The sequence below is a fragment of the Topomyia yanbarensis genome, chromosome 3, assembly GCF_030247195.1.
Source record: "Topomyia yanbarensis strain Yona2022 chromosome 3, ASM3024719v1, whole genome shotgun sequence".
Classification (NCBI taxonomy): Eukaryota; Metazoa; Arthropoda; class Insecta; order Diptera; family Culicidae; genus Topomyia; species Topomyia yanbarensis.
In genome coordinates this window covers 194,891,152-194,905,809 of record NC_080672.1, presented here as the reverse complement: position 1 = coordinate 194,905,809, position 14,658 = coordinate 194,891,152, and the positions used below count along the sequence as shown (strand labels likewise).

Here is a 14,658-nt window from a genome sequence, read left to right as displayed (position 1 = left end):
TCGGCTGTCAGTCAGCCATTGTGTTCAGTGAACTAAGCAACCCTGTGGAGAAAATTCATCGCACCGTAATAAGGGTCGCCGACAAAAGTTGGCCCAACTCGATTGTGCGGACTGCGGAACCAATCCACCCGCCATCTCTCCGAGGTTCGTCGTCGTCAAGATATTTGAACGAACCGACTCGGCGCTACCCTGCGTCGGAACCAAACGAGCGCTGCTGTTGTTGTTGGACTAGTTGCTGCTGCCACCAAGCGTCGAAGCGGCCGGCCTCGAAATCTTCAAGACTGCTACCAACGCCGCCGCCATGGAAGAACAAACGCATGGATTACCGTAAGCTAGTGCTATTTCATACTTTCCTACATTTAAATAAAATATTTCTTAAATTCTATTAAATTCTATTAAATAAAATGGCCTCTAATTGTGCATGTTTAAAACTATTTTTTTTATCTTAATTGCAAGAGCCCTTTTTGCTAGTTTTGTCATTGGTTTTTGCAGTCAGGGAAGATAGTCCACAATTCCTCCGTAGCAAATTGCCCCGCCGGGCTAACGTAAGTAATTAGTAACAAATGGCGCCCAACGTGGGCGCCATTTGTTGCAAACTTGATTTCAAATGAAAGATACAGTAATATCATTGACTGCTGCTGAATTTCATTCGGTTATGACTCTTGCTTTCGGAGTTACAGGGGTGTTAGTAAGAATACACTGGAATTTCCCATATAAATCGGTACAATCGTAATACCTCAGAGGCTAAAAACTATTGAAATGGTCACCAAATTACTTCTAATCGCAGATCTAGATCACTGATTGCCAATCAAACATTCTTTGAATATATTGACCACCATTGACGATTCCGAAAGTCCGGAATTCCGGGCATATTCCACAATTAAAGTCACATCTGTTCTTCGGTGATGACTGAACCGATTTTCTCAAACCAAGTCTCAAATGGAAGGCAAAATATGCAGTTGAGTATTGCGTCGTGGAGTGCGATCACATAGAAAACTCCGATTCAAACCGATACCGCGATGAATGCAAAAAGGTGCTCTTATGTATACTTACCAAGTGTAATAAGAATGAAAGACATTTCCATAATGTTATATTGTACGAACCAGCTATTAAATCATAGTTTGGAGAAATGAGAAAGGCACAATTGCACCTCTAGGTGGATTAAAACAGGTTTTTCAGTTCAATATTACCGTGGCTGTTTTTTTCTTTTACAAAATTTTAGAACTCGAATAATGATTTATTTTCTTGTATATTGTTGTCATGTCATGTATAATAATAAAATGTGATATATGCATTTGAAAGCTTTTTATGAATATGAACATCGCAAACATTCTCGTGTTCATGATTGAGAAAAGCACCGCTAGGTGGATTAAAACAGGTTTTTCTTATTTAAACTCGGTTAACTTTATACCGATTTGTGATTAAATTGGCTTAATGATGCAAACGGTAAAATTGTTTTAATTCATCCAGGTTTCAAGTGGGCTGCTGGCCAGATCCCCAGCCTTTTCCCAGAAAGGTATTCCAGTTCATAAGAACTGGTTCCTATTTTGGATACTATTTTACAGGGAACATACTGCCGCCCATATTTGGCATTATAGTGTTCTGTCGCGTCACTGCCCTGCTGTGAACGCTTTGGCAAACCTACGGTGTCGCAGATTGTGCTGCTTTCGTGATGATTCATGGGCTTTGGTCAAATAGCGGATGACTAGTTCATAAATTCTAGAGAACCTTAGTTTTCGTTGGGTTTGTTTCGCTTCGGTCAAACTTTCGTCGTGTCGGAAGAGGCGATGATCCTAACCATTCTCCGATAATTCTTGCCCGTGTGTTATATAGTACGGGGTAAACCCCGTTGACGACTGTATGCTCGTGTTGAGCATAAGCTCAATTTCCGAAAGCTTAGTGTCCCACAAACGTTGGTCGTCTTTGACGTAGGTGCGTAAAGCGGCGTTTATGGTTCGGTTTACGCGCTCTACTGGATTTGCTTGGGAGTGGTACCTGGAGTTCAACCAGTGCGTTATTCCGAAGCGATCCAACAGCGCTTTAAATTCTTTCGAGACAAACATACTGCCGTTGTCTGAAATAATAATTTCCGGGACAGAATTCCGAAAGAACCATTGGTCTCGGAGCACAGCACAAGTCAATGAACTTTCAATTTTCCTCATGGGATGAATCATCACCCATTTGGAAAAATAGTATGTTACTACTAACAGATGTTAATGACCTTTGCGACTTCGAGGAAGTGGACCAACGAAATCTACCGAGTTTATTTGCCAGGGACGAGACGCTTCCCGAAGTTTTCCCATGTCGGGGACTACCGGTACGTAAGAAGGTTTTACCTCCTTACAAGTTTAACAATTTTGCGCATAGGAACGTATGGTTGAAACCATCTTTGGCCAATAGTAGCGCTTTTGAATGCGGGTTAAGGTTTTTTTAAACCCGAGATGGAAAGCCCCATCGTGATTCTCTTTAAGAATAGATTGTATATTATCAGGTTCGGGAATTTGTTTCCATTCAAATCTACAATCATATAATTCGTTCTTCGCAGTCACGAATTTACACAATTGGCCATTTTCAATCTTGAAATCGACAAATTTATCGAGCTGTGTTGTCACTTTGTCTTTAAGTTTCGAGTGCCATGACGGGGTAGGTGAATCTTGGACGACAGCAGTACTGCGTGATACGGCGTCGGGGACCACATTGTCTTTGCCCTTCCTGTGCACCACTGTCATGTCATACTGCTGCGGGTCTAAGGTCAAGTCATGTCTACTGCAGCGGGACCCTACATTCCACTTAGTTTTTAAAATGTGGGTTAGCGCAGATGAATCAGTGACAAGGGTAAAGTGATACCTCTCAATATAGCATCTAAATGCATATATGGCTAATAAGGCGGTTAAAGCCTCCTTCTCCGCAGCGTGATAATTTCTCTGCGGAGTCGACAGCTTGTGCGAAAAATATGAAATTACATAAGGGTAAGGGTGGACGTAACACCACTATACTGGGGAATAAATTGCCATTCCTAGGAATCTCCTATGTTTGGTAACAGTGTTTGGTCTTGCGTACTCGGCCTGATTTTATCCGGGTTCGTACGTAGACCTTCTGTACCTACGAGATATCCTAGGAATGGTATTTGTTAGCATGTTTTAATTGCCGCAAGGTTCTACTGTATCGATTTTGTTGGCTATTTTCGGCAAATTTGAGACTAAGAGAAACGAAAGCAATGAAATTGAAAGACGGATAGGTATTCTAGAGCGAATCAGTTATAAACTTTGAACGGAAAACTAGAACTAGGCAGGCTCATATGGGCATGATCGAAAGAAAATGTGAAGAATTCTTTGCCTTCTGCAGAGTAGGAGTTGGTCGTTGCACCCAAGTCTACCGCATGGTCTATGGTAGAATATAACTCATCATCATGTTTTACCGCCGACGTAGGCAAAAAATTCTTCACAAATCCTCGCCTAGAACGACCATGCGATCATTCTTCCCCTTTCTGCTAGCATCAAGCCGTGACGTATGCATTCAATCGACACCAAGCTATCGGTGTCGCACTGATCCTATTGTGATTGAACTACTTATTGATTTTTCGTTCCGCACACACGGATGGCTGATAGCAATTAATTACACAGCTCAGCTAGCAGAAATGGAATTTTTATCTACTTTTTTACCAACTAGTTTATATGCTACTATGTTTTAATTGCCGCAAGGTTCTACTGTATCGATTTTGTTGGCTATTTTCGGCAAATTTGAGACTAAGAGAAACGAAAGCAATGAAATGGGTAGACTTGGGTGCAACGCCCAACTCCTACTCTGCAGAAGGCAAAGAATTCTTCACATTTCCTTTCGATCATGCCCATATGAGCCTGCCTAGTTCTAGTTTTCCGTTCTAAGTTTATAACTGATTCGCTCTAGAATACCTATCCGTCTTTCAATTTCATTGCTTTCGTTTCTCTTAGTCTCAAATTTGCCGAAAATAGCCAACAAAATCGATACAGTAGAACCTTGCGGCAATTAAAACATACTAACATATAAACTAGTTGATAAAAAAGTAGATAAAAATTCGATTTCTGCTAGCTGAGCTGTGTCATTAATTGGTATCAGCCATCCGTGTGTGCGGAACGAAAAAATCAATAAGTAGTTCAATCACAATAGGAAATATTCTGTCGGGGACTCCAGAACAACTTTTTATTTTAAAGTTTTTTTTGTTTGGAAACTTAGGTTTTTCAATGAAACTGGTTCACATTTTTGCCCCTAGGTAGTACTTTAGACATTCAAATATTACCAAAAGTGAGAATCTGATGGACAATTTCATTGTGTACAACTTTGTAGAAAACTACATCGCAATCTAAAATTTGAGCCAATATATATTAAATTTTATCAAAGTTTCTAGCTTCGCTCGGGCCTATTGGTTAAGAAGCTTTATTCCAAAAACATTTTCATTCGTAAAAAAATGGATTGCCTAATTTTAACAGTGTGCTCAGAAAAATCTGAATGCTAGCAAAGTCCCACCTTTAAGCGGAAAAAACATAATTCTAGATTCCACCGTTTTATGCGCACCAATGATATTTTAGGAGCAAGGAGATAAAGAGAAGAGTTGATAAAATTTGAACGAAATTAAGACTCTTTTTAAAGATGCTGGGTATTACAGCAAAATTTCAGTTTTCTATCACATATTTGTTTCTTCTTTATTATTTCTTCACTCATTCTGGAGTAAGCTTGATGTAATCTTGAATCAACCTTTTTGCTCGTTAGCATCTTGTGGGATATATTTGGCCCAAATTTTAACTCAACGATCTCCATATCAATGTAGATATAGAAAGTATCACTTTTACCCAAAAGACGTGTTGCTGTTAATGTCTCCAGATTCTGAACTGAACTGGCAACTCTGTCTTCTTGATATGTTCTCTTTGCTCTTATCCCATATTATGAGGGAAATCTTCAAGTCTGTTTGTATTACTTTAAGAATTTACTGAATGTATAGTCCAACCTGATATTTTCTTGTTCGTTTTCTGTTGTGATCCGTGTTCAACGAGTAACGACTCCGGAATTTCTTCTTAAAGGAAATTAAGAAACTTGGTTTTGTTCTTTTTTCTATGATTATGTGAAGTGTGTTCGATTTGGAAATAAAAATTTATGACAAGCAAAAATCTGCATCTATAAATTCTAATGAAATGAATCTACCCCAAAAGATAACAAACATGGATCCAAAACTCGAAGAGCTTTTTCTCTTTCAATCATCTTTCTTTTAATGTTGATAATGTTGACAGGATTCTCAACCCAAAGTAGCAACGAAATCCGTCGTTTATTACAATGAGTCGAACTGTCTACTTTAGTTCATTCAAATATAAAACTTGAATTTAAGCCAATTGTTTTTTACCACGCAGAATAGGATCAGGAAGAAAGATCATTCTAGTTTACACTATCTCCTAGAACGAGAAAAGAAATGAAAAAGGCATGATAAAATCCGTTACTACATTAATCAACATCTTGAAAAGGTATAAGATTATCGAATAAATTTGTCAACACCTTTCCACACCTCCTTGTTCATAAGGTGTCATTTTCGCCCAAGACCCGGAGGAATCAAAAAATATATTTTTTCTGCTCAGAATGGGACTTTGAATACATTGAAATTTATCTGAATTTACTGTTCATTTAAACCCAACTTTTTTGTAAGTCCTTGTTAATCGATTTCCCATAGGCCGATTTATAGCATTCTACGAAGTTGTTGACAATGAGATTGTTCATCAGATTCTCACTTTTAGTATTTTTTGAATGTCTATAGTACCAATTAGTACAAAAAGCGAATTAATTTCATTAAAAAATTATGTTTTCAATCAAAAAACTTTAAAATAAAAAGTTGTTCTAAACCCCCCGACAAAATATTTAAATTTTTCTTTCAAATAAAAGGGAAAAGTCTATTCTTTCATATCCCGAAGTTTTACAGATGCCGATTTTTTTTGAATAAAGTTGTTCGACAAAGACACCGTGAAATACCTCGCTTTTAGAAGATGCCCTACAATGCGACAGGGGTGAGGCAAGGGGTACGTATCTCGTACAGTGCGCTCATTAATTTTTCGCGCGTCAAGACACAGTCTTACCTTATTCGGTTTGATCACAGGAACGCAATTTAACGAACAGTCCGAATTACTTGGTTCGATGACCCCGGACTTCAGTTACCTTTGTAGTTCCACGGAAACTAAATGTTGTGTTTTCGGGGACATTACATAGGGAAGTTGTCGAATGGGAGGCTTTCTTTTCCATTCCTCTTGCAGTTCGATTCGGTGTACCGCGAGAGGTGTCAACGATAGTTGCCCTTGTTTCGCTGGTAGAAAAAGTGTCTTCACTTGTGCAATAATTTTTTTCTCCTTGGCAGTGAGAACTACAGTGAGCGGCGGATGATTAACAGTCAATGAAGTTTCCAATTAGCAACATTGTTTGATCGTGTGTTTTATTCTGAATTTTCTCCAAAAATCAATCCCACATAAACAATTGATGGAAAGGTCCGGAACCACGATCGTGGTCACCACTTTAACTTGGCCGTTGAACGAAAACGGAAGGTAAAGTTGTCCTAAGATTGCAAGCTGCTCCCCGCTCGCCGTGCGCAACAGAATTGGGTTCTGAAGAGGGGATATTTTTGGCGATTTCAGCATGATATCCGTATAATAACTAATAATAATATATCGTTATTATCGTTGTGGTATGGGTAAGTGATTGAAAAAAGATTTGGATTGGTTAAATACATATTTTCAGTGGCATGTTCAAAAGTAGACAAAAGAGATGATTTATCACGCGCGTTTAAGAATTCAGCGGACGGCGGTTTTCGCTCGCTGTACCGTAGTTTTTTGTACAATATGGACAATTATTTGATGGGTAACCGCGGAAGCCGCAGTTCCCACAGAGCACGCCTCGGGGAAGGCTACAAGTTGAAATACGATGTCCAAATATGCCACAGTTGAAACAGTGATTAGATGGAGGTGGACGATGGGAGTCAATTAAAGCTTCCAATGTGTGTTGAGAAGTTTTATTGCTGTTAGAGAAGGTTGCTGCTGTTTGAGATTTCGGCGCGTTGCGCTGGGGTGCATATAAGGGTTTTTGGTTATTATGTGGACTGGAATTATGTTGCGACGGTAGGGTTTGCAAATTTTGTGAGTCGCTCGAAAAATCTTTCTTGGATTTCTTCTTAGAAACATTCTGGTTTACCAGAATTACTTGTTTGTCAGTTCCGAAAACCTTAGTGCATCCACCTTCTGACCGGCGCCAACTAGTGTGGCTAGATCGGTTAGTGGTTTGAAATTTAATTGTTTTTATAATCAATTCTCATATTTTGTGATAGAATTTGTACCTTTTCATAATCTGGTAATTGAGTGCTCATGGTACGGAATAAACGTTCCATCTCATCATAGAACTCTAGAAAGGTTTCATTTCTTTGTTTCCTTCTTTGGTAAACTTTCATTTTTATTAGAGCATCTAGATCAGGATGCATAAATGATCTCCGAAGCTCAAGTACTAAATGCTGCCAATTAAGTAATCGGCCGGTGGTATGCATTGTCATGTACCATTTTAGAGCTGGGCCTGCGAAAAGGTGAACCGCTGACTCAAACAACTCAGTCTCAGAAACATATTCGGCGGCTTACACTATTTCAAGAAACTCGTTAAGTTTCAAACCTTCATCTTCCCCATCGTACTTGTTCATCGCCCATTTAGGAACGGGTAAGCTACGGCCTTGCCCAACTTGATTGTTCGAAGTATCGTTTGGGTTAGAAAATTGTTGAAAGCTAGGGCTTGGAAAGTTCAGTATTATTTAACGTGGTGCCAGTGGTTGGCACTGTAGGGTTATTTACAATATGATTATATCCATGTGGCCCATATGTTGGGGAGGGGTTTGGTTAGTTTAGTTGAGGGTTGGTAGAAGGCGCATCTTGCTGATGAAATGGTAAGTTTTGTGTTTGGTTTGATATGAGATGGCCGCCAAAATTGGTTGGTTTCAAAATAACGTTACTTTCAGGAAATGTAACTTCATTCGGAGTGAAAAGTAGGTTTTTGGGATGGTGGAATAAACTACAATTTTGTGTGGTGGAATTAACGATTGGTTTCAATTGTTAAAGATTGTTGTGCATAGAACTATCGTGCTGGCTGGCTGCATTGTCCAGGTACCTAAATGTGGTCTGAGTTGCTATATGTCGTTGGTTACTTCTATCAAATAATTCAATCTCAAGATCTGTAATGCGAACTTGTAAAGAACGGATCCAATTGATTATCTGTGGGTTAACGCCAGTCTGATCGATTGGTTTCTTATCCGAATTATCCTCATCGTTATCTACTTGTTCATGTTCCTCCTCACTAATGGTTACAAAGATTTCTAATCTAATTTTCCCTACGATTTCAACGAACATTGGTTTCAGTGTATCCTGTTGGTCATGACTTTCACAAGCTTGAAGTAAAAGCTGATACACGTTGTGAGCGTAGTGCAATAATCTGGTCTTGCATCTGCTCATCATATTTTGATCATGCCGTTTGACTCCGCCACAAATTTCCTCATATGTTTTTGAAGTAGAATACTTCTAACGTTTCAATATAGGGGTCCCGTTTCAAAATTTTCTGCCGATATTTTACCCGATTTTTTAAACGTTAATATCTACCTTTTTACTGACTGAAAAAATAAGATTATTGCGCTATCTGATTGAAAATATGTACACCAATTTTGTATCCAACTACGTAGGATGTACAATTACTTAAAATAACGGAAAAATGGATTTTATGAAAGCAGTAATTATTTGATCCATGGTTGGTCGGTACAATTCGACTAAGCAGAGAGCGTTGCTAGGACTGCCCCTTTTTCATCGAAGGAACTGAAACACATATAAAAAGGGAACATAAGAAAAATTCGTTAGTTTGTGTTCTGACATTGTAAGCGTAGTAGCTGCTGCGTTTCATGCCAGCTCGCATTCTTCAGTGGTAGGTAATTCATTCTATGACTGCCACCAGGCGTCGATCTTTTGATGCGCTCTCTTGCTCTTTAAATTATACGTGGCGTCAGGTGCGTGTACAGATAAATTCACCACGGCGCGGGTGTGATTGACGATTAGACAAGCACTGGTTTTTTCGTTGTGTAAAGGAGATGATGTTGATGATATGATACGAGTTACTTCGTAAAGCTTATTTACGAGTTTGTAGAGCTTTTGTACACTACCCGGGGAAACTTAAAATACACGGTTCTCAGAGCAAACGAAAACGTTTTACGTATCATGTTTAAACGCAGTTAAATAATGTATTGTATAACAGGTTGATGCATGACGGGATTTTTATATTCACATTAAGACCAGCTTAGTTTATGTGCGGCTAGATGACGCAATGTGCATTTTACTTATTGCTTGTGGCACTAAAAACTGGATTCTAACCGCACAGCGCACTTGCCATTCTTCTTATAAATTCTTGTCATAGACTGGTTAGTTCGACTGGTCTGTCTATGAAAGTACCAACTCTATCACTTGAAATACATGTGTTTTGACAGCTCGCAGATTTCACGGCTTACATATACTAGGCTAGCTCGTTAGAGTGTAAACATTTCACGAGAGCGCGTCATAGAAATCGTCGGCGAAAACAATTACATGAAATTTATATATTGTTTGCTGCTAACGAATGATCAGCGCCTGGTAAATCACAAGGAAGCTATGCGGATGTCCAAAACCTTTGCTATGATCAGAAAATTACGGTGGGATATGTTTTCTATGACATGCATCCAAATTCCCGATTTACGCTAATAATCACATAGATGCACTGATTATCCACTGTGTCTAGTGTAATTATGGCGTAATTTACGTCAAAAATCCATTGCACACTATTTTTTTCCACCGTAAGAGCTCAAATATTGTCAATTAACAACTTTCGAGAAATCCATTTGTTTATCTCAACGATTTCTCTGACGTCACCGAAAACTGTCAATTCGCGGAATAGCAAGCCTCCTTTCTGTGAGCCGTGGCAGTTTTGAGATCACTCGCACTTTGAAAGTGCGAAGTCCAGGTTGGTGGGAAGTGCGCAATATTTTGTTTACAAATATCGCGGCTCAACAAGTGAAAAGTTCCATTAAAAGTGATGTACTGCATTCGTTATCGATTATCATACGTGACAATTGCAGGGTTATTGCAAAAATTCCACTCTAAGAAAACTGCTTGGTTAAGGTTTGAGTATATTATTATTTAACTGAAAATGGGGTAAAACGCGCCCCCTAAAGAAATAGGATAATAGCTTAGCTATAGAACATTAATTAGGAGAATTTAATAAATATCATTCAACCACCATTTTCTTCTGTAATCGCAATCATAACGCTTTGCAAAATTTTCAAAAACACGCTCTAGCATATTGTATCCCATTCCCATTGTTTCAAAATCATAAATTACACTTTGGAAAATGGTCAGGTAAAAACGCTTTTAATCCACCTAACAGTGTGATGAGACATTTCTTATAACTCTTATCACTCTCTTCGGATATTATATCCTTTAGAACTTGATGCTTCGCGATGTTTTTGATAACACATACTACATGGGATAGTGGCAGGACTCAGAGAATCACTCAAATCAGCATAGGACAACATCAGTGCTAGAAATCTCAAACCAAATCAATGGGAAGGCGAAAAAATGGCCCATAAAATAGACATACCAAGGAATTATTGCTAATGCTTTGTTAATAAAATATCTAAATTTCTCAATCAATGCATTGTGGTAGGAAAACTGATTTTTCTAATGGGGTTATGCATATTGTACTGAGCCAAAAAAAATCGATTTTTTTTTGAATCGATTTGAAGTTTATACTTTACTCAAATTTCCAACGCGACTGAGAATTAAGAAATCAACGGTTTTTCTTGAAAAAACGCACCATTCAAAGAAAATCAACAGTGCATATTTCCAGACTTGGTTTTATTTCCTATTTAAGAACTATTGTGTTTTTTACATCCTAGATTGCAGGATTCAGTGATCGAAACCCAAAACTTCATGAAGTATTTGAAATTATTAAATTAAAATTTGTTTTTGCTATTGAAATTGACAAAATGATTGTATATATATAGTATATAGTCCCTTTGCCGATTGTTTGCTTTTTCGGTCCCACCTATCAGCATTGAAGTATCGCCCTTACGTTTTTTTACAATACCAATTTTACAAGTAGTGGGGGTTTGGTGAAAAGCGATCTGAATGTCTAAACGGCGTAATTCCGAAACCGTAATTTTTTAAGTTTTAAAATTATGCAGAATTAATTTTTCAGAAAATAGTAACAGAGCAAAAAAGTACCAAAGTCCAAACAAATCAATTTTTGTCAAACGTTACTTTTTCGAGTTTACATCAAATCTCAATGTTCCATGCATTATAATGTCATTTGGCATCAAAAATACAAATTTGATTTTGAAAATTTTTCATTTCAGTTTATATGGGAATTTGCTGTGTGATTGCACTCTTCAACTCGTAACTCCGGAAGTCCAATCAATAAAAAAATCAAAAGCAGCCGATGGGAAGATTGTACCTTTCATTTGAGACTAACTTTGTGCAAATCGATCCAGCCATCTCTGATTAACAGAGGTCACATTTTTTCCACATACACACATACATACAGACATACATACACACACAGACATTTTCCCATCTCGACGAACTGAGTCGATTAGCATATGACACTCGGCCCTCCCGGTCGGGATTAGATCGACGAATTTTAGAGTGAATGAGAAAGGCAAAAACATTTTTAGCAAATGTTGAAATTTATGCATTTTTTGGTGAGCAGTTCTATGTTTCATAGACATTAAATCAATTTTAACTTCGCTTTCTATTAAATAAAGACCCTTATTACAGTACATCTCTACAAAAACGAGATCAATTTGAAAATAAATCTGAGGATTATGATTGATTACAGAACTGTGGAATTTTCTATTGGAATGTTTTCAGGCAGAAATTTGATATTGATGCTATTAGACAACTGTGAAATCAAGACCAAGAGATCAGTTACATATCAGGACCCCATTCCGACAATTTATCAAAAGTCCTCATGACGTTTACAACAACAGGTTATCAATCTACGGATCAGATAATTGTTATTGTAATATTGAAATAAATCAGTCTGCATCAATAAATTTTTAACTTCAATCCAATTTTTTTGTGTGGTGGGGGGGGGGGGAGTTGTATGGTGTTAAACCCGAAAACCTTCTCTTGGCTACGCCGTTGCTTGGAGTTATTTATTTCGCTTTTCATTTTCCGATATGTTTCAGATCGATCCGATGGTTATAAGTTAGAAAAATTGCAGTCAGAAGGTTCGCACAAATGAACATTTTTGCACTGATAAGTTATCAAGTTCCTTCCAGACAACTTGGAAGTGTTCGGTGATTATTTCTAGCGGTTGTAGATAGTAAAATGAAATACAAAATTCGTTTTATCGAAATAATGTTTGGCTTATTTCAATGGATTATTACTATATTGAACAATAAATAGGCGACAAAGAGTAATCAACAAACAACAAGCCCTAACTTTTAAAGTATTCAAAATAGATATTTGAAGTCTTCAGTAAAGTTATTTGCAAAAGTAAGAGCTACAAATTTGCTGAAGGCATCATTTCGATATAAGCACTTGTAAAAAAAATTGTGAAAATATCTCACTCATAGGGGGATTAATCAGCAAAAGCACAATACCAAAAGAAAGGGCGTATTGCCTCTATTAAATTCTCTGAAGATACTATTGACCTAAAATAAGCCGTTTTGGCGTTAATAATAGATTACATGTTTTTGGTCATATTTCTGGCTATGGGAAATGATAAAAATCTTTCGTCCGCATTTAATGTTAAATATCTCTTTTGATAATAGTCCGATTTCAACAATCTATAGCTTGTACGAAAGGTATTTGTTAAAGCTGTCTAAAAACATATAAATTGTTAATCTATGTTGTCAATTTCGGCAGATAATTTAAAAAAACTGCAAAAAACGCCATTTTTACGCATTCAAACATTTATATCTTGGAAACTAAACATCAGAATCAAAAACAAATTAATAGCGTTCATACTGTTTTTTAGTTCTTTCATTTAAAATTGGTTTGGATAAGATCGGTTCAGCCATTGCTGAGAAACACGAATGAGAATTTGTCCGTTACATACACACACACACACAGACACACACACACACACAGACATTGTCCCAAATCGTCGAGCTGAGTCGATTGGTATATAAGACTCGGCCCTCCGGGCCTCGGAAAAAATCTTGAAAGTTTGAGCGAATTCTATACATTTCTTTTATAAGAAATGTAAAAAAAGAGATTTTAACTACTAGTGGGAGCAATGCGCTACTGTTTCCATGTATTCAAAAACTGAAACGCTCTAGCATATTGTATCCCATTACTTTGACATGTGTGTACCCGGGCAACATGTGTCAAACTAATGGGCCTAGCATATTTAAGAGCGAGATAATAAATCATTGTTAATAGCGGCATGCGACCTCTAGTAGTTATAATCTCTTTTGCTAAAAAGTACTTGTGCGGGGGTAAACCACAGACAACCCGACATGACAATTAGAATGTTTTCGGTGAAAGTTTTTAGCAACTAATTTAAAGTAAATTACGTCGGAACAGTAGCTCCATCCGTATAATGAGTTACACATCATTACGTAAAGTGTCTCTCATAAAAGAACACTAATGTACGAGCTGAAGTTTTTAGTATTCAAATGAGCATCTTATATTAACGTTTCAAGTAGAAAGTTTAGTGGTAACTTCGTGCTCTGGTTGACTTCATGAAAGGTAAATCGAAAAAAACATTTTTCAACCACATTGATTGATAACCCATTCCATTTTCGTTGTTCGAGAATGAAAGGATTTACTATCAGATTGCAAAGACTTTTCTTCAAAAATGCAGTATAAGTCTTTTACTCTGATTTTAGCATATTCCCCGATATTTTGTCAAATATCGTTCTATTTTAACAAAATATTAGAAAATTGTCAACTATTCAACCAACCCGAAATATATATTTCTAAGATTATTGCGCGCTCAAGCAAACGTTAAGTTTAGTCAATTTTTTTGAGCCATATTTCTTGAAATTATGGTTATCAATTTTCTCTTGACCAGACTTTTAATGTAGGAACTCTAAACAATACGTGACAGTTTTGTCGATTATTAGAGGCAAAATTTTGTAGTTCGTACTGTCAAATACAAATGTCCGTTTGACAGTACGAGACCGATTTTTGCGCCAACTCGAGATTATTCTTGCCAAATCTAAAAATAGAGTGTCATGCCAGATTGTCGATGGGTGAACTTCACCACAACAAGGAGTCATAATTCACTACTACTACAACGGGACAGAAAGCTCGTTGGACAAACACATAATTTTGTTTTCTGTCGAGATTTCACAAAAGTGTAGCTTTAAATCGCCTTAGGTTATGCATTTATTAGGTTTTCAGAACCATTTTTCTGTTTTAGATTAGAAATATGGGTACGTAATGTCAGAGACATTACCGTAATGTTAATACGAATGCCGCAATTTTTACTAGTTTCTGAATGGTTTTATTAGAATAAGTTATCTTGGTATTTCTAAAAGAAATAGCGAAATAACGGTACAAGTATATCCGATTCTCTACTGTTGCCAAATGAATTGTTTCACTTTCATTAAATGCTCTTTTCAGTGTTTCCATATGAGGATAAATATGTTCG

General features: G+C 37.3%; 1 protein-coding gene across 2 annotated transcripts in view; it reads left to right on the top strand.

Annotated features, from left to right (window-relative positions):
* Positions 1–14,658, top strand: part of LOC131693470 (transient receptor potential channel pyrexia) — a 116,661-nt gene continuing 102,003 nt past the window's right edge. For both annotated transcript variants that reach the window (XM_058981311.1, XM_058981314.1), the window contains exon 1: positions 1–327. In XM_058981311.1, the coding sequence (XP_058837294.1) occupies positions 302–327 (26 nt within the window). In that variant the 5' untranslated portion in view covers positions 1–301. The remainder of the gene's footprint in view (positions 328–14,658) is intronic.